This window comes from Candoia aspera, chromosome 3, assembly GCF_035149785.1.
Source record: "Candoia aspera isolate rCanAsp1 chromosome 3, rCanAsp1.hap2, whole genome shotgun sequence".
Taxonomy (NCBI): Eukaryota; Metazoa; Chordata; class Lepidosauria; order Squamata; family Boidae; genus Candoia; species Candoia aspera.
Genome location: NC_086155.1, coordinates 197,511,725 through 197,535,313, shown reverse-complemented (window position 1 = coordinate 197,535,313; position 23,589 = coordinate 197,511,725). Strand labels below are relative to the sequence as shown.

The following is a 23,589-nucleotide window of genomic DNA, read 5'->3' as shown; positions in this document are numbered from 1 at the left end:
TTTAACTTTTGTCCAAGATTTAAATGTCTGTCTGTCTGACATTCAATTTTTAAGGTACCTTAAAAGCCATTGGCTTTTAAACGTACCAAAGTGTGAGTTTTTTTGGATACAACACACACACCATAATTTTTTTATTAATCAAGGAGTGTTTTGTTCAACTTCTTAAAAAAATAGGTGAAAACATTTTATTCCATGTACAATAATGTACATAAAGTTTAAAGTGGTCACAAAAGAGACCAGCATTAACACGAGCCATATTTACAGTCGCACATCACAGTAATGACAACTCGTTCACAGATTCAACATTCTGACATAGTGTGCTTGTGCTCAGTTGATGAAGTGACGCTTTTATTCCGATGCTGAACTCCGCCAACACCCGCAGGGTTCAGGTTAGGCCATTTTAAACTGGCACAGGGTAAGGGCCAGCGTTCGGACTGCTGTTAGGGTACTGTGGCACTAGACTGGGTTGAGCTTGCCACCTCGTCTTCACTCTCTGTGCTGTCATTATTATCTAGTTCGTTTTCAGCAGCAGCTGCTCCTCCCAGTGCAGGATTTTCATCGGGCTCATTTTCATCAAGTGCAGCAAAGGCATTGTTATTTGAGAGATTTGCATTCTCCTTCTCATCGATGTCGACTTTTTGATGGCACATGGGACAAGTGTCCTGAATGTAGAGCCATTTCCGAAGGCAAAGTGCATGGAAGTAATGGTTACATGGAGTAATGCGAGCAGATGTAGTAAATTCATGGTAGCAGATTGCACAAACGTCATCTATGTCCCGTAATCGCTCTCCTTTGACTTCAGGAAGGGAGTTGATTTTCTTAACAGCTGTCCTGCGATTTATGAAAGTTTTCCAGCCATTCTTGGCTTGCAGGTAAATGTTGAAATAGGCATGTAGACACATCATACAAGCCCGGATTTTGCTTCCTGATTCAAATACCATGGTGTAAGCACCATTTCCAAACATTATTACTCCAAATATAAATTCAATAATATTGCCTGTTGATCTAACGTAGTAGACATAATCATCCAGCTTTTCCCATAAAACATTATAGTAGCCATCGATCATGAACAGTACATACACAGTGATAGAAACAATGACCTTGAGGCAGAGTTCCACACAGAATGCTGTAACAGCAAACAGCCACGTATTTAATGCATAGTGATGCCAAAGGATGTAGCTAAGCAAAATTGGAAGAAGAAAGAGGCCAGCTGAGACAAAAAGCACAGGGAAGTGTCTGCGCAGCGAGGACACGTGGGAGGCACTCAGGGACATGAGCACAGGGTCAGTCATCCCGTGGATAAAATGTAGGACTGCGGTCAGCAAAAGGCACATGTTTCGACTTAAGCGGACTAGTCTCTCCTCTGGCTTTAGCCCACTTAAACCAGTCTGCAGGGCTAAAATAAAAAATAAAACTGGTGCCACAAAACCAAGCCTCCTATCATCTTCGTCTGTAGAGCCAATAAAGGCCAAAATACCAAGCCCCAGATAATGAGCCACAGATGAAATTACAGCACTCATGCCTAATACAGTTAAAGTGGAATCACATCCACTGATAATAAGGCTGCAAAGTAATTCCCAGAAGTTGTCCCAAGAAATCATGTAGAATTTCATGCTTGGATCTGTTTCGGTTACTTTGATAACATAAAGTAGCACAACAGCTTGAAGTGTGAGTCTTGATAACCAAAAAATACGCAGCACGGATGGAAAACGAATCCTTTTCCATGTATCTTCCAGCAGCAACTGTAATCCATAAATGCGATACATATGCCTTATCAGAAGATAGACATACCTTGTGGAATAGTAGAACCATTTCATTCTAGTAAATAAAATAGCCAGGCTGTGTAATGTCAAAATGAAACCTGATGTAAAGACTAAAATCTGCCTGATGTGTAAGGGCAAGTCAATGATCAAGCCTACAATGGGAATCAATAAATCCAGGATGATCAGTTGAGAATAGATGGACTCGATGTTTAAGAGAGCAACGTAGCCGATTCCAAAGGCAAGCTGAAGGACGGAGAGTGCCATCCATAAGGAAGGTCCTTTATGAGGAAGGAGCTGAACTCCAAAAGCTGTTGTGTAATAGGCACTGTGGAAGTCTATGTGCAAAAAAGCGTAATAGTTCACCAACACTGATGTTGCAGCCAGCAGAAAAGCAGAGCTGATCATGTAAAACTTGAAAAGTGATCGTTGTGACAGAACCAGAACAACACTGGATGCCAAGACCCCTAAAGAAAAAAGAAAGCAGCGGTTAACCGGTGGGTATGTTTTTCAACAGCAATTAGTTGGTGGCTGCAAATTTTAACACTTAATCGCTTTGAACAAACAGGGAAGCAAATTCCAGAATCTTAATTTATGTATATGCCTCCTCTAACCAGCTGAGAAGCATGCTATGATACTGACTAAACAACAACTGGATGGCAGTTCTTACGTAGAGTAATCACCTCTATCTCGATTCCACTGTGGTACCCCCTATCTAACAAGTCCAATGTTTGAGCACAAATGGGAAAGGAGAAAACAGTTCAGGAGCTGGAATCTGTGACTAATCTTTATCAAACCTGAGCCATCCAGACTCAACTGGAGTCAGATGATGCCTAAGTCCAAATAAATAAATAAATATTAACAGAAATCGTGTGAAAATCAACTTATAGCAGCCTGCTCTAATATACATTATACAAAGCACAGGACGCTAGGATTCTACTACAGAAAGGAAAACAGAAAATTAGAACAAAACTTAATTGTACTGTGACTTGTATCACATCCTAATTGCCTGCTATACCTGAGCATTTTCCTTAACAGATTCTATATATTTCTGTGAACATGCAGTGGACATACATATAAAATATTTGTTTTCCAAGCTTAATTATGTGTTTATAAATTACATACAGTGCATTCGGAAAGTATTCAGATCCCCTTCACTTTTTTCAATTTTGTTATGTTGCAGCCTGATACTATAATCATTCAAATTCATTTTTTTTCCTCATTAATCTACACTCAGTACCCCATAATGACAAAGTGAAAACAGAATTTTAGAAATGTCTGTAAATTTATTAAAAAGGAAAAACTGAAATATCACATGTACGTATTCAGACCCTTTGCAATAACACTTGAAATTTAGCTCAGGTGCCTCCCGTTTCTCTTGATCCTTGCTGAGCTGTTTCTACACCTTGACTGGAATCCACCTGTTGTAAATTAAATTGACTGGACATGATTTGGAAAGGCACACACCTCTCTATAGAAGGCCTCACAGCTAACAATGCATACTGTATCCGAGCAAAAGCCACGAGGTCAGAGGAACTGCCTGCATTGCTCAGAGACAGGATTATTACAAGGCACAGATCTGGGGAAGGCTACAAAAAAATTTCTGCTGGACTGAAGGTTCCCAAGAGCACAGTGGCCTCCATAATTCTCAAATGGAAGAAGTTTGGCAGAACCAGGACTCTTCCAAGAGCTGGTTGCCGGGCCAAACTGAGGAATCGGGGGAGAAGAGCCTTAGTAAGAGAGGTGACCAAGAACCCAATGGTCACTCTGACTGAGCTCCAGAGATCCTGTGTGGAGAAGGGACAAAGTTCCAGAAGGACAACCATCACTGCAGCCCTCCACCGATCTGGGCTTTATGGCAGAATGGCTAGATGGAAGCCTCTCCTCAGTGCAAAACACACGGAAGCATGCTTGGAGTTTGCAAAAAAGCACCTGAAGGACTCTCAGACTGTGAGGAACAAGATTCTCTGGTCTGATGAAACCAAGATTGAACTGTTTGGCCTCAATTCTAAATGTTATGTCTGGAGGACACCAGGCACCGCTCATCACCTGCCCAATACCATCCCAACAGTGAAGCATGGTGGTGGCAGCATCATGCTGTGGGGGTGTTTTTCAGCAGCAGTGACTGGGAGACTGGTCAGGGTTGAGGGAAAGCTGAATGGAACAAAGTACAGAGATATCCTCAATGAAAACCTGTTCCACAGTGCTCAGGACCTCAGACTGAGCCGAAGGTTCACTTTCCAACATGACAACGATCCTAAGAACACAGCCAAGACAACACAGGAATGGCTTAGGGACAACTCTGTGAATGCCCTAGAGTGGCCTAGCCAGAGCCCTGACTTGAACTCTACTGAACATCTCTGGAGAGACCTGAAAATGGCTGTCCACCGACGGTCCCCATCCAACCTGATTGAGCTTGAGAGGATTTGCAAAGAAGAATGGCAGAAAATCCCCCAATCCAGGTGTGCAAAGCTTGTCGCGTCATACCGAAAAAGACTCGAGGCTGTAATTGCTGCCAAAGGTGCTTCAACAAAGTACTGAGTAAAGGGTCTGAATACTTACGTACATGTGATATTTCAGTTTTTCCTTTTTAATAAATTTACAGACATTTCTAAAATTCTGTTTTCACTTTGTCAATATGGAGTATTGAGTGTAGATTAATGAGGAAAAAAATGAATTTGAACGACTGTAGTATCAGGCTGCAACGTAACAAAATTGAAAAAAGTGAAGGGGGTCTGAATACTTTCCAAATGCACTGTATACAACTGACTAATTTTATATACATTCTGTAGGCCACCAGGTATATCAAATTACTAAATCATTTCATTTTATAATCTTTTGTTTCTTCTACTCAAATCTGGAAAGCAAATCTGAGTCTTCAGGTATGCAGTCTGCTTAATTTAGGAGCAAATAAGATTCAAAAATATTGTTGCATTTCCAACATAAAAATCAGAATGCAAAAGAAAGAGTACAGATATGATTCTAACCAAACAATTTTTAAAGCATTTGCCTGTGGATAGTTAATTTAAGCATTCATTATTGATTAATAGTGCATAATATCTGACAGCAAGCTAAATGCAGAAAGCTTCTTAAGGTTGAGAAAATACATTTAGTAAGACAGAAAATCTTTATTTCAGTATTATCCAACACCTGGTGAGTTATTTGAAAAACAGAGTTATTCATATTAAAGTAGGCCAGCACAACTTGTGACCTTGCAAGCTGGACACAACTCACCAGCCTACTGAGGCTTATCAGATGTTCTACAGTCCTCCTGTTTTCACTATCTCAGGGAGGTAACCAAAACAGATCCTTGAACTCAGTGGGGCTGTATTTGATTGGGTGTGCCATAAATTATGCAGGCCTCTCATAAAGATTAAATTAAGCTCAAACAGCAGCAACTAGAACTATCAGAGGCATGAGCAGTAGACCCATACTGCTTACAGTAATTATTATTTATGAAGCATTAAGGCATTATACTTAAAACAATATAAGAAAATAGTTTTGCTTAGCAAGTTAAAACTAGATTTTTAAACTATATGAAGCTGAAAGGCCATTTAATTATTTCTATGTACTCTGCTATGGCAAATGAACAATCTTGAATGCAAGAACTAAGACTTAAACATTTTCAACTTGGGAATAAGGCTTTAGGGGCAAAACTCTGGATTTCAAAAGACTGGATATATTTAGGAAAGCTACGTATAGATTATCACTTCAGCCATACAATAATAAAGATTCTCCAAGACGTGACTTGGGTGAAGGAATCAACCTAAAAGCCCTACTACTTCCTAAGGGAAATTACTAAAATATGCTTGTTGATTAGAAGATAGCACCTCTTCTCACTTAAAAGAACTTTTTTATAACACTGACCTTTCACTTACATGGTTATTTTTTAAATTTATTTATGTTTATTGAGGATTTCACATAGAATAAAAGACAAATCTAAAGAAAAGAGGTAGAAAAGAAAGAAAAATATAGTTATTGAAAATAGTGGCAAACTTACACTGGTTCAGCACAGTAGCAGGAAGAACATATTTCTACAATAATTTTGCAATGCACCATGTAACAAGGCAAGGCTTGGCAAATTACTCACATTTCCTATAAGCCTTGAAGAGAATACTATTTCCAAAGATACAAATCTGAATCAAAATCAGGATCTTGCTTCAGAAAGAAGCAGTTACAAAGGAGACATGATTTTTGTCTTAAACCTGTTTCCATGTATCTAGAAGGTAGAAGAACGTTTTATGTTCAAAAACCTGACACAGACTCTACTTCATATTGCTGAATAAGATTCCTGAGAAAGAGCTTGAACAGTAGAGTATTAAAAATGATGCAATTCCGATTTCCTGTTGAAGGGTGAAATGATGCTACCAACTATCGTTATATTCTGTAATATTTCTACCTTATGAATTCCAATTCAAATAGTCCTAAATGTCTATTATGGACCAAACTGAATTTACACGGAGTTTATCCAGGCTTGTCTCATGAGTCACATTTGCAGAACATTTTATTAATTCCCAGAAGAGAGTGGCATATCCAAATGTTCCAATTTAATTCAGTAGTACCTTTTACAACTTACTAAGTTCAGTGATAACACTTCTTTCTGAATCAAAGCTGGTGAAACATCCATAAGCTAGATACAGGTAGTCCTTGGTTAATGATGGTAATTGAGACTGGAATTTCCATCGCTAAGCAATGCAGTCATAAAGTGCAACGTTACATGACCACATTGCTTAGCAACAGCAATCCCAGCAGTCCCCATTGCCGTCATTAAATGAATCCTGCCCAGTTGTTAGGCGAGGACCCACCCCAATCCAAGCCATTTCCAGCTTGGTCCCTCCCAGCCCTGAGCCTCAGTAAGACTGCCTCCTCTTGAACTCCCCCCACTCGCCTATCTTCCCCCCCATTTCTGCCCTTTTGGCCACCCTGCACAGCAGCACTCCTTGGCAGGGGTGGTGGCGCCTGCAGCACTGGGGCTGAAGTAAAGGCCCAGGGCCTTCAGCAGTCTCAGCCAGCTGCCACCACACCCCAGGGCCTCTACTTCTGCCCTGGCACCGCTGGCACCATCACCATGAGTGCCACAGCCAGCCACCCCAGAGTAAAGCCCAGCCGCCTCAGTCACCCTGCACTCTGCCGGCCCTGCTGCTCCCAGCTGACCTCTGCCGTCCAGGTGCACCTGACCTGGCCCTCTGTGAGGCAGCTGCTGGCCACGTGAGGCCTCCTCCAAGTTGCACATGTCCTTCTCCAAGTCACGTGTGGCCTCCTTGTGAGGCTTCAGATGCCTTCTGAAGCCTCATGAAAAGGCCTCCGAATGCTTCTGAAGCCTTGCAAGAACGCTGCGTGCGGCCTCAGGAAGGGTAGAGATGGGGGAGGGGGAGATAGGTGGTTGGGGGAAATTGAAGCACCCCTGCAGTTTTAAGTGCAGGTGGGCTGCCAAGTGCCCAAATTTTGATCACCTGACTGCAGGGGTGCCGCAACGGCTGTAACTTTGGGAACCGGGTGAAGTACCATTCGTTCAGCTCCGCTGCAACTTCAAATGGTCGCTCAACAAATGGTCATTAACCGAGGACTAACTGTACTACCTAATGAAGTCTGGCGTCTGCTTCTTGCCACAAGCTCAAGTTTCAGCAATAAAGCTTGCCAAGGTTAGCTTCATAGATCATTATCTAAATCCAGGGAAAGTTAGTCAGCTTCAGTCCCACTGAAATAAGGGCAACTCTGCTAATTCCTGTGCCCTTCATTTCAGTGATAGTAAAATATGCTTAACATGTTTTGCGATAGGACCTCTTAATGACATATACTTTAGATTCAAACACACTTTCATTCTTCAATTATTTAGCTGCAATCCACTGTACATGCTACCTGCGTGTCAGTCCCAATGAATCACAGATGATACTTCTGAACTGACATGGATAGGTGTGTAATGTAAAATGCACAACTGGTTTGATTTTACTTATTGCACTATAAGGCATGTTTAAGCAAGATTAGGGTAAGAATACTTGTGGAGTAAGTATACTGTGTGCACAATTATTAGGCAAGTGAGTATTTTGACCATATCATCGTTTTTATGCATATTTTCCACCTCCAAGCTGTATAAATCTGAATGCTTATTGGATATAAGCATATCAGGTGATGTGTATTTGTGTAATGAGGGAGGGTGTGGCCTAAGGAGATCAACACCCTATATCAAGGTGTGCATAATTATTAGGCAGCTTCTTTTCCTCAGGCAAAATGGGCAAAAAGATTTAACTGATGCTGAAAAGTCAAAAATTGTAAAAAGTCTTTCAGAGGGATGCAGCACTCCTGAAATTGCTAAGATATTGGGGCGTGACCACAGAACCATCAAACGTTTTGTTGCAAATAGTCAACAGGGTCGCAAGAAACGTGTTGAGAAAAAAAGACGCAAATTAACTGCCGAAGATTTGAGAAGAATCAAACGTGAAGCTACCAGGAACCCATTATCCTCCAGTGCTGTCATATTCCAGAACTGCAACCTACCTGGAGTGCCCAGAAGTACAAGGTGTTCAGTGCTCAGAGACATGGCCAAGGTAAGGAAGGCTGAAACTCGACCACCAGTGAACAAGACACATAAGTTGAAATGGCAAGACTGGGCCAAGAAATATCTGAAGACAGATTTTTCAAAGGTTTTATGGACTGATGAGATGAGAGTGACTCTTGACGGACCAGATGGATGGGCCCGTGGCTGGATCAGTAACAGGCACAGAGCTCCACTTCAACTCAGACGCCAGCAAGGTGGAGGTGGGGTATTGGTATGGGCTGGTATTATTAAAGATGAGCTAGTTGGACCTTTTCAGGTCGAAGATGGACTCAAAATCAACCTACTGCCAGTTTTTAGAAGACACTTTCTTCAAGCAATGGTACAGGAAAAAGTCTGCATCTTTCAAGAAGACCATGATGTTTATGCAGGACAATGCTCCATCGCATGCATCGAAGTACTCCACTGCGTGGCTAGCCAGTAAAGGCCTCAAAGATGAAAGAATAATGACATGGCCCCCTTCCTCACCTGACCTAAACCCTATTGAGAACTTGTGGGCCCTTCTCAAATGGGAGATTTACAGTGAAGGAAAACAGTACACCTCTCTGAACAGTGTCTGGGAGGCTGTGGTTGCTGCTGCAGAAAAAGTTGATAATCAACAGATCAAGAAACTGACAGACTCCATGAATGGAAGGCTTGTGACTGTTATTGCAAAGAATGGTGGCTCTACTGGTCACTGATTTTTTGTTTGAAATATCAGAAATGTTTATTTGTAAATTTTGAGTTGTTTGTTATTTTCACTTTAACAGATGAAAATAAACGAGTGAGATGGGGGAATTTTCGTTTTTCATTTAGTTGCATAATAATTCTGCACACTAATAGTTGCCCAATAATTGTGCACACATAGATATGCTCCTAAGAAAGCCAAAACCTCACTTTTACTTTCTTAAATACTCAGGTTTGAGGTTTATTAACATTTTGGATTGACCAAGAGCACTGTAGTTGTTCAATAATGAAATTCATCCTCAAAAATACAACTTGCCTAATAATTGTGCATGCAGTGTAGTTAGGCCTTTCCACTTTCTTATGTAACACACTTTGCCTTCTAAACAATTAAAAAACAAGTATTATCAGCTCTCAAATAATCAGTGTCAGATAATCCAAATTAAATTAATTAAAAATAATACAAAAGGAAAAAGAGGACAATGTGAAGCTTCTTATATTACTTTAGGGACTTCCCTTTGTAAGTGAAGCCTGTTTCATTGAATTATCAATAGAAGCTGCATCCATTTTCCTTGCTCACTGAGCTATAAATGCCATACCAGTCTCTTAAAAAGGCTTTATGGACCCTATTTATCTCCAATCCTTTCAAGAAAATAACCATTTGCACATAGTTCTCAAGTGGAACTAATCATTTAATATTAACACTGTGCTCTTAACAGAGATTATTGAGTAACAGACCAAGCAAATTTACCCAGAATCAGTTTCAAAACTCTTGTGATAAAGCATAAAGGACATATTTTGATGAGATTTATAATTCCAACACCACCTCCTTGATCAAAAAAATTGATCAAGAAGAAACAAAATTGTAATATGTAAAAGCCTCACTCTGAAAATGATTCTTTCCTTAGCTAACTTGTCCTGCTAGCTTCAATGAATGCCTTGTTTTGAATGACAGACCACCTCAAAATTTCTCTCTCTCTCTGTGCTTTATGCTAAACTATCTTTTGACTGTTACCATACTCCAATGTACCTTCTTCCTGTGCCCTATGCCCAGATCACTAGGTCTGGATTCGTCTATCACACAATGGAATGTACTTAATTAAACTTAATTGAACAAAAGAATTACCTGAATTCGCACAAAATGCTAGGCCATATACAGTGGTTTGCAAATCACACACAATATTTACACAATATTAAGCTTAAAATAAGGACACATTATGGTTTAATGCAATATAGAAGAACTAAGTCTATTTTGGGTCACATTATGGACATCAGTATTAGAATCCCATCCCAGCAATAATCCAGTGTTTATCAACAATATAATCAAACAGAGTTTAATCTCCAGCGTATTTTGGCAACAGAGAAAAAGAGATTAAAATGTCAGTATGTAAAGACACACCTACATGCTATGGAATATATGCCTTTTGTGGGAGGCCATGAGAGTTAAGACAGAAGTCTAGTTATGAGATAAAAGAACATCCAATTCAGTTGTTTTCCTCCTCTATGCAATGATAAATTCTCAGAAAGGGGAATTCTATCCGGGTCAGTTAGAACATGTTTTGAAGCATCAGTAATCTAAATTCACAGTGCACAATTTAGTCATGCTCAGAAATTGTGTTAACAATGAAAGAAAGAACAGAAATTGTGTTAACAGTGAAAGAAAATATATTTTCTCTATTGCAAAATAAACATATTTGCCATAACAGAATAAATGTAGTAGAGGTAGTCCTCATTTAGCAATTATAATTGGGACCAGCAACTTGGTCATTAAGCAAAGCAGTTGCTAAGTGAACCCACGACTGTGCTTACAATCTTAGTCTAGCTTTCCTTTGCTTTACAGACCTGCGAAGATCATAAATGCAAGGATTGGTTGCAAAGTTACTTTTTCATCACTGTTGTCAACAGCAAACAGTTGCTAAACAAGACAGTTGCTAAACGAGGACTACCTGTAGTATACAGATTCAAATTCAATATGCTGTTGATACTTTGACTACTTTGGGATTAAGTCAGAGGTAACAGTTAAATTCATTTCAGTATATTCACGAACATGAAATATGCTACTACGGTTATCTGTCAGGAGCCTGAACAGATTTGGCAGTGTTCATGTCTAATCATTATATAATAAATATGCATAAGAATTTAAATGGGGAAGAAGGGATGAAAAATCTCAGAAGCTCTGTGATACAGGGTTTTTTTAAAATAGATTTTTAGTACAAGGTTTACAGAGGATTCACAAAAAAGACACAAAAGTGATTTAGAAGAAAAAGACTTCCAAAGGAGCTCAACTTCTGGTGACTACATGAGCAAATCCATGTATTTTTTTTTTGGCAACAGTAGGAAAATGGTTTGTCCAGAATTTTTATTTAAGCTTCCCAATCTGGCCTACAGTTCTGAGATTTCCTGTTATCTCTGATCTGTATTAACCAAGTTCAACACTGTTCTTTTTCAACCAAGGTAAACTAGGTCCTGCCACCTCTAGCAGATAATAAATTTGTTTACATGACTGCAGCCCACAAATATATTCTGTTTATTTTTGGCACCTGAACTTGAAAGTAAAAAGGGTTTCCAACTTTGCCAACTACAGCGTTTTTATCTGGCCAACTAAAGTCAATTCTTATTTCTAGCAGGCTAGTCAAGAAGTACTGTCATGCCTGACTTACCAGCCATTTGAAGTGTGGCATTTCTTGGAATGATAGCATTTGTGTGCAGATAAACTTTGGCAACCCAGGTTTGTAGCCTACACGTGACTAGTTGTGGCTTTCTATGAACAACTGATATATTACTACGACTTAAATACTGCTCCACTTCTACAGACACTGCACAGCTGAAGGTATTAATTTTTTTAAAAAAAATCAATACTATTATATGCAGCATTATTTTACTAACTCCAAATGCTCTTCTGAACTGCCATGTCTTTATAGCTCTCCAAAAAGTTGTTTCTTCGCAAACAACCTTTGCAGCTACTACATGAAGTTGAATGCTACTTTCCACGTAAACCAGGTTTTCTCAACCAGGGTTCCATGGAACCCTAGGATTCCACAAGAGGTCACTAGGGGTTCCCTGGGAGATCATGCTTTAAAAAATTATTTCAAATTTGGGCAACCGTAAGTTCCATTCTTTATTTTTAATTTAAGAACACTGTTAATGCATATACAGGCCTACACACAAAATGAATATAATAATTTTGTAACTTCTGGCCTATATTTGAGCCTGAATGTGCAGGGGTTCCCTGAGGCCTGAAAAATATTTCAAGGGTTCCTCCAGGGTCAAAAGGTCGAGAAAGGCTGACATACACAATTGCTATATATAAAGTGATTAAGTTTTGGTAAAGGATTTACAATTATCTAAACAACAGACCAACAATTTCACTACAACAGGGAGTAGAAACTGAAACATCAGAAGTTACACCCAAGATGTTTATAATGCCTACTTCAAGCCAAGACTATAAAACAAAACTGGGCAAACTTGTCATGATTATTTTTAAAAACCTCCCCCCCCCCATTTCTGTATTGGGCATGGCAGTAACTTGGTGAATCACCCGAATGACTGCACCACTTTTGTGTTTCAGAAGGCGTCATTTTAAGGAAAAAAAAGTGAAACTAACAGAGACACAGCACACCTATGTCAGAGTTTCTGGTCTCAATGGGCCTTTGTCATTCCATAATTGTAACATTCTTTAGGCAGATGAAATGGGAAGCGCCTTTCACAATAAATTGCTGGGAGAGCCCTAAGAGTGACTAGGGAGATCAGAATGCAGGTTACATAAGAAATTCCCTTAGCTGGTAAATACAAAGTCAACTACATGTCAAGAGGAAGCTCCCTAGATGTCAGCTTTTGAGCGCCCTTGACATTCACAAACACAAAGGCAGAACTATGACAGAGACACAGTCTTCCAGACTTGTTTGTCCACTGCCATCTCAACACCTATTTATAGGGACGCTGGGAACTGGGAAATATAAGGGGGAAGGGATGCTGTGCCAGCCCGAAGCTGCCAAGGAGGAAGCTGGGGACTTTCAGGAAGATGGCAGGCAGGCAAGCAGGCCTCGCCCCGTACTTTGCCCCAGTGAAAGAGGGGCCAAGGGCCAGGAAGGGTGCCCACGTTCCCACGGGGACAGCGTAACTGAGGGCGGGGGACGGGGGGCATTCCGGCCGACCCCCCCTTCAACGAGGACGGGCAGGAGAGGAGCTTACCCAGCAGCCGCAGCAGCCCCCCCAGGAAGCCGGCCCAGAAGGAGTCACCGGGAAACACCGGGGGCGAGTTGAAGATGGCGTCGATGAGGAAGAGGGTGGGCACCCGCAGCACCACCTCCAGGGCGACCCGGAGCCGCGGGCCGAGCAGCTCGGGCGGCGGCTGAGGGGGGCCCGGGGCCGCCATCCCCGAGTCCCCGCCGCCTCCTGTCCGTCTCTGGGCGGCTGGCGGGGAAGAGGTAGAGAAAGGGGATGGCGGCGGCGGCGGCGGCTTCTTCTAGCGCCCGGTTCTCGCTTCAGCTTCCCCCCGAGCCGCCTGGGATCCCACCCGCGTGGCCGCCGCCGCGCGTGGGGCCGCCGGCGCCGCCATTGCGCCCGGCTCCCCTGCCGCCTCCGCCTCCTCTCGCGGACCAGCCAGCGCACGCCACCTGCGGCAACGGCAGCAGCACCACTGACGTCGCCAACGGCGTCCGAGAGACGCCCTGAGGTGCGAGGGGGCGCGGCCTCGACGTCCTCCGTCACAAAGAAAGGTCCCGCCCCTTCCCAGGAGAAGGAGAGGAGGAGCCACGGGACGCCCGCCCTCTCAGTCCCTTCGTGTTCCAGTCGTGGGTGTGCGCACTTTTCCTAAACCCGCGTTAAAAGCTTTCCTCGTTTGTTCAGAGGACCCCAGGGTTACCCTTGGGTGGAAGCAGTGGGCCCCTCCATCCCAGTTGCAGGGCAGCAATGGGGGGAAAGTGAGAGGTCTCCATCTCCTGCTTGTGAACCTCCAAGGGACCTGGGAAGAAACCCAATTGGACTGGCCCATTGGGGCTGCTCTGATATTTTTAATCTCTGAAATCAGACAATATGTTCAAGTCGTCAGTAGGGTTGGTTTTATTTATTTATTTAGTGGATACATATGGCTGCCCAACTCATACATGACTGTGGGCAGCTAACAGTAAAATAGGAACAAAGTAAACACAACCAGTAATTAAAAACAAAACAGCATAAAATAGCAGCTGAAGACAATTGAACACCATACAATCAGTATAACCAGAGAACGGTCTCATGCACACTATCACTATTGTTGCACCTTAACGCATCGTGTGAACCCAGCCACTTGTGGTTGGATCAACATTAAGCAAGCCAGGGGACAGCATGTTGTTGAACATAGCTTCAACCTATTACCCAAATACAGCTCTTGTTCAGCATCTAGTGCAGGGATGGGCAAGGGTAGCCCTCTAGATTAGAAGTCTGGTTTTTTGTTGTTGTATGGCATAGCAGTTTGGTGTTCATGCCGCTTTTTTTCTTGCTGGGAAATCCTTGTGAGATCCAGCAGCCAGATGTGTAGACTATTTAGCCATGACAAGTCACATTGCCCTGGGTGCACCATGAGGAGGCTAGTCTACATTGCACCGAGATGGGCTGAGAGAAAGTAACTGGCCCAAGGTCACCCAGCCGGCTTTCATGCCTAAGGCGGGACTAGAACTCACAGTCTCCTGGTTTCTAGCCCTGAGCCTTTCCAAGGATGGATAATAGAGGGGAAATCCTGCACAGTTGTTTGCAGTAAACAACAGTACAACTGTTGTTGCCCAAATCACATGAGAGGACTTTTCTTATGCCTGAGAGTGCATGCAAATACCAAGCTGGTGAAATTACAAGCAAACACATACACTCAAAGGACCTCTTACCTTTTGGAGCTGGGCAGCATATTTGAAACTGGAGAATGTGTTGAAGGGCAATCACCAAATGGTTGCTGTAGAGCAGTGTTTCTCAACCTTGGCAACTTTAAGACATGTGGACTTCAACTCCTAGAATTCCCCAGCCAGAATTTTAGGAGTTGAGGTCCACACGTCTTAAAGTTGCCAAGGTTGTGGAACACTATCCTAGAGGACATGGCCTGGTTAGAAATTACCCGTTTATCAAAAGTTTAATTGGCAAAGATGCTCCCTGCCACCTTTCTCAACCCCTGAGAGGTCTCTCCTATCACATCTTCTGGGTAGAGGAGTACACTTCTGTCAGCCTTGCGCGGTAAACAAAATAGGAACCCCAACCAGATGAGCTATTTTTACTTTATTGTAAAGCTACATTGACAGAATCTGAAAGTACAGTCCTCCTCCTGTCTCCTTTACAACCCAAGAACTTAGGGAGGATCCCTTCTGAGCCTCTTGCCCCTCCTACTATCTAGCTGCAGGCTATGCTGTCTCTTATCTGACCATTCCTTAGGCAGTGTCTCTTCGCCCCATCTCCCAAGGTCATTCCCAAATACTATTACACCTTTCAACCATAGGCTGACAAATACCCACCGTTTTTAGCTTCTGATAATGTTGTGGGAGTCTATGTGGGATCCAAGGGCATTTGTGGAAATAAAAAGATGCTTGAAGCTGGTACTTTGTGTAGAAGCATGCTAGCTTCCCCTTTAATTTTAATTATTTTTTTTTAAAAAACAGCTAAAGTACAGAGCCTAAGGCAAAATCAATGTTGCTGGCTGCATCTGGGTCCACAAACACCCATTAACCACCTGAGATCTAACCTAAAGTTTGGAAGCCTCCACTTTTCAGCTATTGTTGAACTAAAGTTCCATCATCCCTCAGCACCAGCTATTCTCATTGGGTTTCCTGGGAATTGTAGTTCTCCAGCATCTGGATTTCCCCCCAACCCCAGGTTCCCCAACTCTGCTTTAAAGTGAGAATGCATCTACCTGTTATATGTTAAAAGAAGGGATTGTAGGGTAGATGCATTTGTACAGGCAAAGAAAATATTTATACATGGAACAACCAACAGAACTTGTTTATTACTGTATTTTTCTCCTGTTTTTCCTCCAAGGACCGTGAGGTAGCATATATATTTAATCTACCCCATCTCATTTTAGTCTGATGTAGGTTAGGCTGAGAGAGAGTGACTGGACAGTTGAATACTATGGCTGGGTGAACTTAGGTCTCCCATTCTGACAAGGAATACTGAAGGCTGGAAAGTAACTGATTAACACAAAGCCACCTCTGGTACATATTTCCCTTTACTTGGATGTGTACACACTATTGTAAAATTACTGGATGTCAAAATCTTAGATGATCTATCACCTGGAATCCTACCAGCACAGGTCACTCTCCCTGTTTGGATCTTATGTAACATTTGCCATGCCATTAGTGACTGGCACATGCAACTACAGTATTTTAAGTGTTTGCACTTTGAAATAAAGTGCACATTTCCTCTTTACATATATAAAAAATACCTTTTCATTTCACAGGTATGTATGTTTTTAGGAGTGTCATATCATACAAAGCTGGGTCCCCTATATTAATAGCAGAAAGGGGAAACTTTTTGGACCAATGCTCAGTGGTGCATGCTGTCAAGTTTGTGATCACACAAGTGCTTCATACCCACACTCAAATCCACATGCACACATGTATTCCATTCACATCACACAGATTCCATCTACAAACATAGACTGTCTGGGTACAAATGTGTGAAGCCAGGGCTCCTTCACCCTAGATTCAGGGGTGTCCCCAAGTAATGTCAAAATTAGCAAGATGGCAAGCAGAGCACCATGATGCAAGCTCTGCCCATTTTGTACATGTGCTAATATTGCATGCATGTTCAAAAAGGTGGGGTTTACATCACAACCTTCAGCAAAGGATCGTTACCTTGTCGTGGTGCTGGAGCTTGAGCACCTCAATGATGCCATGAGCTAAACCGTGAAGGGCATGACAGAGAGGTCAGACTAAATGCGATCCCTGGGGAAGGTAATGGCAACCCACCCCAGTATTCTTGCCGTGAAAACTAAATGGATCAGTACAACCAGAGATATGTTGGTATACCATCGGAAGATGAGACCCCCAGGTCGGAAGATGGTCAAAATGCTACTGGGGAGGAACAGAGGATGAGTTCCACTAGCCCCAGACGTGATGACGCAGCTAGCTCAAAGCCGAAAGGACGGCTAGCGGCCAACGGTGCTGGTGGTGAACGGCGAATCCGATGTTCTAAGGATCAACACACCATTGGAACCTGGAATGTAAGATCTATGAGCCAGGGCAAATTGGATGTGGTTCTTGGTGAGATGTCAAGATTAAAGATAGACATTCTGGGTGTCAGTGAACTGAAATGGACTGGAATGGGCCACTTCACATCAAATGACCACCAGATCTACTACTGTGGACAAGAGGACCACAGAAGAAATGGAGTAGCCTTCATAATTAATAGTAAAGTGGCGAAAGCAGTGCTTGGATACAATCCAAAAAACGATAGAATAATCTCAATTCAAATTCAGGGCAAGCCATCTAACATCACAGTGATCCAAATATACGCCCCAACCACAAATGCTGAAGAAGCTGAAGTAGAGCAGTTCTATGAGGATCTGGAGCACCTACTGGATGACACGCCTAAAAGAGATGTTATTTTCATCACGGGAGACTGGAATGCTAAGGTGGGCAGTCAAATGACACCTGGAATTACAGGTAAGCATGGCCTGGGAGAACAAAACGAAGCAGGACATAGGCTGATAGAATTTTGCCAAGACAATTCACTCTGCATAACAAACACTCTCTTCCAACAACCTAAGAGACGGCTTTATACATGGACTTCCCCAGATGGACAACACCGAAATCAGATTGACTACATCCTTTGCAGCCAAAGGTGGCGGACATCTGTACAGTCGGTAAAAACAAGACCTGGAGCTGACTGTAGTTCCGATCACGAACTTCTTCTTGCACAATTTAGGATCAGACTCAAGAGATTAGGGAAGACCCACAGATCAGCTAGATATGAGCTCACTAATATTCCTAAGGAATATGCAGTGGAGGTGAAGAATCGATTTAAGGGACTGGACTTAGTAGATAGGGTCCCGGAAGAACTCTGGACAGAAGTTGGCAGCATTGTTCAGGAGGCGGCAACAAAATACATCCCAAAGAAAGAGAAAACCAAGAAGGCAAAATGGCTGTCTGCTGAGACACTAGAAGTGGCCCAAGAAAGAAGGAAAGCAAAAGGCAACAGTGATAGGGGGAGATATGCCCAATTAAATGCAAAATTCCAGAGGTTAGCCAGAAGAGATAAGAAATTATTTTTAAACAAGCAATGCGCGGTGTTGTTGTTTATTCGTTTAGTCACTTCCGACTCTTCGTGACTTCATGGACCAGCCCACGCCAGAGCTTCCTGTCGGTCGTCAACACCCCCAGCTCCCCCAGGGACGAGTCCGTCACCTCTAGAATATCATCCATCCATCTTGCCCTTGGTCGGCCCCTCTTCCTTTTGCCTTCCACTCCCCCTAGCATCAGCATCTTCTCCAGGGTGTCCTGTCTTCTCATGATGTGGCCAAAGTATTTCAGTTTTGCCTTTAATATCATTCCCTCAAGTGAGCAGTCTGGCTTGATTTCCTGGAGGATGGACTGGTTGGATCTTCTTGCAGTCCAAGGCACTCTCAGAATTTTCCTCCAACACCACAGTTCAAAAGCATCGATCTAACTTCGCTCAGCCTTCCTTATGGTCCAGCTCTCGCAGCCATATGTTACTACAGGGAACACCATTGCTTTAACTATGCGGACCTTTGTTGTCAGTGTGATGTCTCTGCTCTTAACTATTTTATCGAGATTTGTCATTGCTCTTCTCCCCAGGATTAAGCGTCTTCTGATTTCCTGACTGCAGTCAGCATCTGCAGTAATCTTTGCACCTAGGAATACAAAGTCTTTCACTGCTTCTACATTTTCTCCCTCTATTTGCCAGTTATCAATCAAGCTGGTTGCCATAATCTTGGTTTTTTTGAGGTTTAGCTGCAAACCAGCTTTTGCACTTTCTTCTTTCACCTTCATCATAAGGCTCCTCAGTTCCTCTTCACTTTCAGCCATCAAAGTGGTATCATCTGCATATCTGAGATTGTTAATGTTTCTTCCAGAGATTTTAACTCCAGCCTTGGATTCCTCAAGGCCAGCTTGTCGCATGATGTGTTCTGCATACAAGTTGAATAGGTAGGGTGAGAGTATACAGCCCTCCCGTACTCCTTTCCCAATCTTAAACCAGTCCGTTGTTCCGTGGTCTGTTCTTACTGTTGCTACTTGGTCGTTATACAGATTCTTCAGGAGGCAGACAAGATGACTTGGTATCCCCATACCACTAAGAACTTGCCACAATTAGTTATGGTCCACACAGTCAAAGGCTTTAGAATAGTCAATAAAACAGAAATAGATGTTTTTCTGAAACTCCCTGGCTTTTTCCATTATCCAGCGGATATTGGCAATTTGGTCTCTAGTTCCTCTGCCTTTTCTAAACCCAGCTTGTACATCTGGCAATTCTCGCTCCATGAACTGCTGAATTCTACCTTGCAGGATTTTGAGCATTACCTTACTGGCATGTGAAATGAGTGCCACTGTTCGATAGTTTGAACATTCTTTAGTGTTTCCCTTTTTTGGTATGGGGATATAAGTTGATTTTTTCCAGTCTGATGGCCATTCTTGTGTTTTCCAAATTTGCTGGCATATAGCACGCATTACCTTGACAGCATCATCTTGCAAGATTTTGAACAGTTCAGCTGGATGCCGTCGTCTCCTGTTGCCTTGTTATTAGCAATGCTTCTTAAGGCCCACTCAACCTCACTCTTCAGGATGTCTGACTCTAGCTCACTGACTACACCGTCAAAGCTATCCCCGATATTGTTATCCTTCCTATACAGGTTTTCTGTATATTCTTGCCACCTTTTCTTGATCTCTTCTTCTTCTGTTAGGTCCTTGCCATCTTTGTTTTTGATCATACCCATTTTTGCCTGGAATTTACCTCCAATGTTTCTAATTTTCTGGAAGAGGTCTCTTGTCCTTCCTATTCTATTGTCTTCTTCCACTTCCGCGCATTGCTTGTTTAAAAATAATTCTTTATCTCTTCTGGCTAACCTCTGGAATTTTGCATTTAATTGGGCATATCTCCCCCTATCACTGTTGCCTTTTGCTTTCCTTCTTTCTTGGGCTACTTCTAGTGTCTCAGTAGACAGCCATTTTGCCTTCTTGGTTTTCTCTTTCTTTGGGATGTATTTTGTTGCCGCCTCCTGAACAATGCTGCCAACTTCTGTCCAGAGTTCTTCCGGGACCCTATCTACTAAGTCCAGTCCCTTAAATCTATTCTTCACCTCCACTGCATATTCCTTAGGAATATTAGTGAGCTCATATCTAGCTGATCTGTGGGTCTTCCCTAATCTCTTGAGTCTGATCCTAAATTGTGCAAGAAGAAGTTCGTGATCTGAACTACAGTCAGCTCCAGGCCTTGTTTTTACCGACTGTACAGATGTCCGCCACCTTTGGCTGCAAAGGATGTAATCAATCTGATTTCGGTGTTGTCCATCTGGTGAAGTCCATGTATAAAGCCGTCTCTTAGGTTGTTGGAAGAGAGTGTTTGTTATGCAGAGTGAATTGTCTTGGCAAAATTCTATCAGCCTGTGTCCTGCTTCGTTTTGTTCTCCCAGGCCATACTTACCTGTAATTCGAGGTGTCATTTGACTGCCCACCTTAGCATTCCAGTCTCCTGTGATGAAAATAACATATCTTTTAGGCATGTTCTCCAGTAGGTGCTGCAGATCCTCATAGAACTGCTCTACTTCAGCTTCTTCAGCATTTGTGGTTGGGGCGTATATTTGGATCACTGTGATGTTAGATGGCTTGCCCTGAATTCGAATTGAGATCATTCTGTCGTTTTTTGGGTTGTATCCAAGCACTGCTTTAGCCACTTTACTATTAATTATGAAGGCTACTCCATTTCTTCTGTGGTCCTCTTGTCCGCAGTAGTAGATCTGGTGGTCATTTGATGTGAAGTGGCCCATTCCAGTCCATTTCAGTTCACTGACGCCCAGAATGTCTATCTTTAATCTTGTCATCTCACCAATAACCACATCCAATTTGCCCTGGCTCATAGATCTTACATTCCAGGTTCCAATGGTATGTTGATCCTTAGAACATCGGATTCGCCGTTCACCACCAGCACCGTCGGCCGCTAGCCGTCCTTTCGGCTTTGAGCTAGCTGCGTCATCACGTCTGGGGCTAGTTGAGCTCATCCTCTGTTCCTCCCCAGTAGCATTTTGACCATCTTCCGACCTGGGGGTCTCATCTTCCGATGGTATACCGACATATCTCTGGTTGTACTGATCCATTTAGCTTTCACGGCAAGAATACTGAGGTGGGTTGCCATTACCTTCCCCAGGGATCGCATTTAGTCTGACCTCTCTGTCATGACCTTCCCGTCTTGGGTGGCCCTTCACGGTTTAGCTCATGGCATCATTGAGGTGCTCAAGCTCCAGCACCACGACAAGGTAACAATCCTTTGCTGAAGGCAATGCGCGGAAGTGGAAGAAAACAATAGAATAGGAAGGACAAGAGACCTCTTCCAGAAAATTAGAAACATCGGAGGTAAATTCCTGGCAAAAATGGGTATGATCAAAAACAAAGATGGCAAGGACCTAACAGAAGAAGAAGAGATCAAGAAAAGGTGGCAAGAATATACAGAAGACCTGTATAGGAAGGATAACAATATCGGGGATAGCTTTGATGGTGTGGTCAGTGAGCTAGAGCCAGACATCCTGAAGAGTGAGGTTGAGTGGGCCTTAAGAAGCATTGCTAATAACAAGGCAGCAGGAGACGACGGCATCCCAGCTGAACTGTTCAAAACCTTACAAGATGATGTATGCTAGGTAATGCATGCTATATGCCAGCAAATTTGGAAAACACAAGAATGGCCATCAGATTGGAAAAAATCAACTTATATCCCCATACCAAAAAAGGGAAACACTAAAGAATGTTCAAACTATTGAACAGTGGCACTCATTTCACATGCCAGTAAGGTAATGCTCACGATCCTACAAGGTAGACTTCAGCAGTTCATGGAGCGAGAATTGCCAGATGTACAAGCTGGGTTTAGAAAAGGCAGAGGAACTAGAGACCAAATTGCCAATATCCGTTGGATAATGGAAAAAGCCAGGGAGTTTCAGAAAAACATCTATTTCTGTTTTATTGACTATTCTAAAGCCTTTGACTGTGTGGACCATAACAAATTGTGGCAAGTTCTTAGTGGTATGGGGATACCAAGTCATCTTGTGTGCCTCCTGAAGAATCTGTATAACGACCAGGTAGCGACAGTAAGAACAGACCACGGAACAACGGACTAGTTTAAGATTGGGAAAGGAGTACGGCAGGGCTGTATACTCTCACCCTACCTATTCAACTTGTATGCAGAACACATCATGCGACATGCTGGGCTTGAGGAATCCAAGGCTGGAGTTAAAATTGCTGGAAGAAACATTAACAATCTCAGATATGCAGATGATACCACTTTGATGGCTGAAAGTGAAGAGGAACTGAGGAGCCTTATGATGAAGGTGAAAGAAGAAAGTGCAAAAGCTGGCTTGCAGCTAAACCTCAAAAAAACCAAGATTATGGCAACCAGCTTGATTGATAACTGGCAAATAGAGGGAGAAAATGTAGAAGCAGTGAAAGACTTTGTATTCCTAGGTGCAAAGATTACAGCAGATGCTGACTGCAGTCAGGAAATCTGAAGACGCTTAATCCTTGGGAGAAGAGCAATGACCAATCTCGATAAAATAGTTAAGAGCAGAGACATCACACTGACAACAAAGGTCCGCATAGTTAAAGCAATGGTATTCCCCATAGTAACATATGGCTGCGAGAGCTGGACCATAAGGAAGGCTGAGAGAAGGAAGATCGATGCTTTGGAACTGTGGTGTTGGAGGAAAATTCTGAGTGCCTTGGACTGCAAGAAGATCAAACCAGTCCATCCTCCAGAAAATAAAGCCAGACTGCTCACTTGAGGAAACGATATTAAAGGCCAAACTGAAATACTTTGGCCACATAATGAGAAGACAGGACACCCTGGAGAAGATGCTGATGCTAGGGAGAGTGGAAGGCAAAAGGAAGAGGGGCCGACCAAGGGCAAGGTGGATGGATGATATTCTAGAGGTGATGGACTTGTGCCTGGGGGAGCTGGGGGTGTTGACAACCGACAGGAAGCTCTGGCGTGGGCTGGTCCATGAAGTCATGAAGAGTCGGAAGCGACTAAACGAATAAACAACAATACATCACAACACTGTCTACCATCTTGCCAATTTTGGCTCCCCACAGATGCCGCTGGGTGGATGTTTGACTGCAACACAGTCGGCCAGGTTGCTGGACTATAAATCATGGTTTACAAACCACAATGGCTGGATTAATACAACAAGCTAAACCAAGCATAAATAGATAGCATTGTTTAATTGATGGAATCCAAAGTGCACCAGCTCTTCCCAGTCTTACTGGATAGGCAGAAACATGGAAGGTGGGCAGTCCTTCAAATAGCCTGGCTCTCATCCTTCTCACCTCCAGCAGGCAGGGTTAAAGTACTGTGATTGATTGATTGATTGATTGATGATGTGCCATCAAGTCCTTTTTGACTCCTAGCAACCACGTAGATAGATTTTCTCCAGGATAA

General features: G+C 42.8%; 1 protein-coding gene across 1 annotated transcript; it reads right to left on the bottom strand.

Moving 5' to 3' along the window:
- Positions 1–159: 159 nt before the first annotated feature.
- On the bottom strand, positions 160–13,579 carry RNF139 (ring finger protein 139). The gene is made up of 2 exons (XM_063299652.1): positions 13,168–13,579; positions 160–2,227 (listed from the first exon to the last, which is right to left on the bottom strand). Exons 1-2 carry the CDS (start codon positions 13,349–13,351, stop codon positions 441–443), a joined length of 1,971 nt encoding a protein of 656 aa, XP_063155722.1. The 5' UTR covers positions 13,352–13,579; the 3' UTR covers positions 160–440.
- Between the last annotated feature and the right edge of the window lie 10,010 nt (positions 13,580–23,589).